This window comes from Hylobates moloch, unplaced genomic scaffold (genome assembly GCF_009828535.3).
Source record: "Hylobates moloch isolate HMO894 unplaced genomic scaffold, HMol_V3 SCAFFOLD_7841, whole genome shotgun sequence".
NCBI classification, from domain to species: Eukaryota; Metazoa; Chordata; class Mammalia; order Primates; family Hylobatidae; genus Hylobates; species Hylobates moloch.
The window spans coordinates 1-3,239 of NW_026660116.1; the positions used below are offsets into that span (position 1 = coordinate 1).

Sequence of the window (3,239 nt, forward strand, 5' to 3'; positions counted from 1 at the left end):
GGTCGCTCGGGCAGCAAGTAATAGTGGGTGCTGCTGACCTTCTTGCCGTCCCGTACGATGGGCAGGATGCAGGGACCGGCCCGTGGGCCAGGCGCCTGGATCACCTGGGGGGTGGCGTACTTGGGGTCTGAGGCAAAGCTCTGGGTGGTGGGCGTGGTCTTCCCAGGTGAGCTGGAGAGCCGGGGTGGCAGTGGGGAGCTGCCAGGTGGTACCAGGGGGCTGGGTGTCCTCGAGCCTTGAGGGGACAGGGGCTCCCGCGGAGGCACCCGGGGAGGGGAGGCAGGTCCAGGCCACCGACCGGTCTCCTCCTCGCCCGAGGGGGCTGGAGACAGCTGGACGTGTGGGCGCACGGGCCGAGGGGGGATGGGTACCCGAGGGGGCACCTGGGGCTTGTCGTCACCCCCCGGGCTGGGAGAGGGGGCCGGGGAGCCGGCCGGAATCTGCAGCTGCCTCATGCACTCCTGCTGCAGCGCCTGGAAGATCTGTGCGGTCTGCGCGGAGCTGGGCGGCTTGGCCCCCCCCTGGGGCGGGGGAAACAGGTTGTCCTCCAGGGGAGGGGGCTTGGCCCCACCCTGGGGCGGGGGGAACAGGCTGTCCTCCAGGGGAGGGGGCAGCCGCGCCTGTTCAGGCACAAAGGCGTAGTTGGTCTGGCCCCGGCTGGGCCCCGCAGGGACCCCGGCGCCCACCAGGGTGCTGTTGATGGAGCAGACCTCGAAGTCATCCTCATCCTGGGCCACGTCGTCATAGGCGGGCGGGGGCGGCAGCGGGCGTGCGTCCCAGTCCACCACGGGCGTGGGGTGCAGGGGCCGGGGCAGGGCCCGCGTGGGGCTCTCAGGTGGGGTCTCGTCCAGCAGGGAGCAGGCGTCCATGGCCAGCTGTGCCAGGGAGGGCGCGCAGGGCCGTAGGGCCGGGACCGCGGGCTCCTCACCGAAGTCGATGAGCGTGACCTCAGCCCCGCCGCCTCGGCCGGCCTTGGTGCCCGGCACCCGCGCTGAGGGCTTTGCCAGCCACAGCCCTCGGGGCAGGCCTGGCTTCCGCAGGCCCGGCCTCTTGAAGTCGCTGGACAGGGGGTCTTGGTCCTCGCTCACAGGGTCATAGGTTGGTTCTGCGATGGAAAGGGAGACCCCGACAGGAAGGCAATCAGGCAGGGTCAGGGGCACGAGGGGAGGTGGCACGTGGGAAAGAAAGCCGAGTGTCCCCCAACAACCCTCCACTCCCAGTTCCCCCCGAGGTCTGAGGTCAGCCAGCGGCGGCCAGGTTCTCAGCGCACCTCCGGCCACTGGATCAGAAGGGCGGAACCTGTTCTGCCTGGCAGCCCCTTGTGGACCGGCGAGCCCCGCCTCCCTCCGTCTAAGCTGGAGCAAGCAACACTGGCTCCTGCCTGACACGGCCTCCGTCAGCACCAGACCCCGCAGCCCTGCGCCTGCGCCCTGGCCAGTTAGTAAGCCCCCGTCACGGCACACCACTAGTGCGGGCACGGAGCCGCCTCCTGCCATCAGGGGCTATAGGAACCATTCTTGGAGAGGACAGAGCTCCTGACCAATGGCCACGAAGCCCAGACAGTGCCGGCAGGTCTGGGAGGCAGTGAGGCCGAGGCGGAAGCCAGAGCCACACTCGTGCTCCAGAAGCCCAGGCTCCGGGGGGCAGGCTCGGGGAGGCGGGCATGCTAGGCCAGGGCAGCCACGGAAGCTCACAGCACACACCCACCTCCCCTCCGGCCCAGCAACCCGGGCTCTGTACCTTCCAGGAGAGGAGTGAGAGAGAGGGGGCGGGGGCGGGGGCCAAGGCATCGGAAGCAGCCCCACTTACTCTGAGTGAAGAAGGCAGGCTGAGGTGGGCGAGGTGGAGGCTCCCCTGCAAGAAAGGCCATGCGGACAGGGGGAGAGGGACGGAGCAGGACAAAGGACAAAGGAGGGAGACGGCCGGACGAGAGGGCAGTGTAGAGAGGGAGGGAGAGAAGTGAATGGGGGCGAGTGAATGTACAAGCCCCCAGCAAACGGGAGGCCGCAGACGGCAGGATGAGGAACACGGCGGTCCGGTTGACAGGCAGAGGACCGGGAGATGCAGGAGGCTCCAGGCGGAGCTGGAGCCATGGGTAGTTTTGGCTTTTGGGACAGGAGAGCAGGATTAGGGGGAAGGGAGGAAAGCCAAGATCTGAGCTCGGCCCTGGAAGGAGGCAGGAGGGACGCCGGGGCGGACGGGCCTGCTGCAGACCCAGCCCAAGGAGGCCCACCTCGGCGGATACAGCTGCCTGTCTTCCACCCCACGCCCAGCCGGAGCCAGGGACCCCACTGTCCCCAGGGCCAGAACAGCAGGCTCAGGGTGGCCTTGAAGACAGCGCCCCTTCCTGAGCAGCCGATGAGTTAGGGACACCAAGGGAGCAGAGGGGCTCTTACTTTTCACCCCTCCTAGATGCTGGGGGCGCCGGGAGGTGCTCAGTTCCACACTCAGCAGGTCGGGGGGGTCCATGGGGTTTCCCAGATACAGTCTGTGGGGGAGAGAGCCGGGTCAAGAGGGCAGGGGAAGCGTGTGGAGGGTGGCAGGATCTCATCAGAGCCCCTTCCTCTTGGGGGAAACCGGGTGTAGTCTTGGGTCTGCAGCACAGGTCTCCCACCTCCCAGTCCACAGATCGTGACTGCACATCTCAGCTGGGGGGTGTCCTGGAGAGAGGGCAGAGAAGGGACACCTGACCCCAGGATGGAAAGCCTAGGACCTCAGGGGCTCCAACTACACCCTACACGGGCAGAGGTGGCCCTCCACAACCCCCCAGGCCCCCAGCCCACACCAGGCAGCCGCCAGAGGGCAGACACTCCTGTCCCGCAGGCCACGACGGGGGGGGCCTAAGAACAGGGCATTCCAGCTATGGTGCCCGGCCAGGGTGGGCAGGAGGCGGCACCCTTCTGCCACATGGCCAAGAGGTGCGGGAGAGGCTGGGCCACCTGTCCTGCTCCGGATCCACCCTCCACCCCTGCACCAACTGTCAGTATCTGAGACTTAGTCACTGGGGCTGATTAAAGCCCGGAGGAATGGGGCTGGGCTGGCCACGGCACACCAGGAGTGGGGCAGAGGGCACCAGACTCTCCTGGAGGTGTCTGCAATCTTTCACCCCAACTCTCAGGCCCTTGCCGGGTTCCTTTTAGGCAAAACACATGGGCTGAGCCCTGTGAGCTTGGGGTTCTGGTGTGTGTGGGCCCACTGTGTGGGGTTCTGGTGTGTGGGGTTCTGGTGTGTGGGGGCCC

At 67.5% G+C, this 3,239-nt stretch overlaps 1 protein-coding gene across 1 annotated transcript; it reads right to left on the bottom strand.

Moving 5' to 3' along the window:
• Positions 1-6: 6 nt before the first annotated feature.
• LOC116465663 (activated CDC42 kinase 1-like) lies at positions 7-2,771 on the bottom strand (the record flags this gene model as incomplete). Its single annotated transcript, XM_058435314.1, has 3 exons — positions 2,397-2,771; positions 1,810-1,854; positions 7-1,105 (listed from the first exon to the last, which is right to left on the bottom strand). Coding segments are annotated over exons 1-3 (1,217 nt in total), but the record flags the coding sequence as incomplete, so codon positions are not given.
• Between the last annotated feature and the right edge of the window lie 468 nt (positions 2,772-3,239).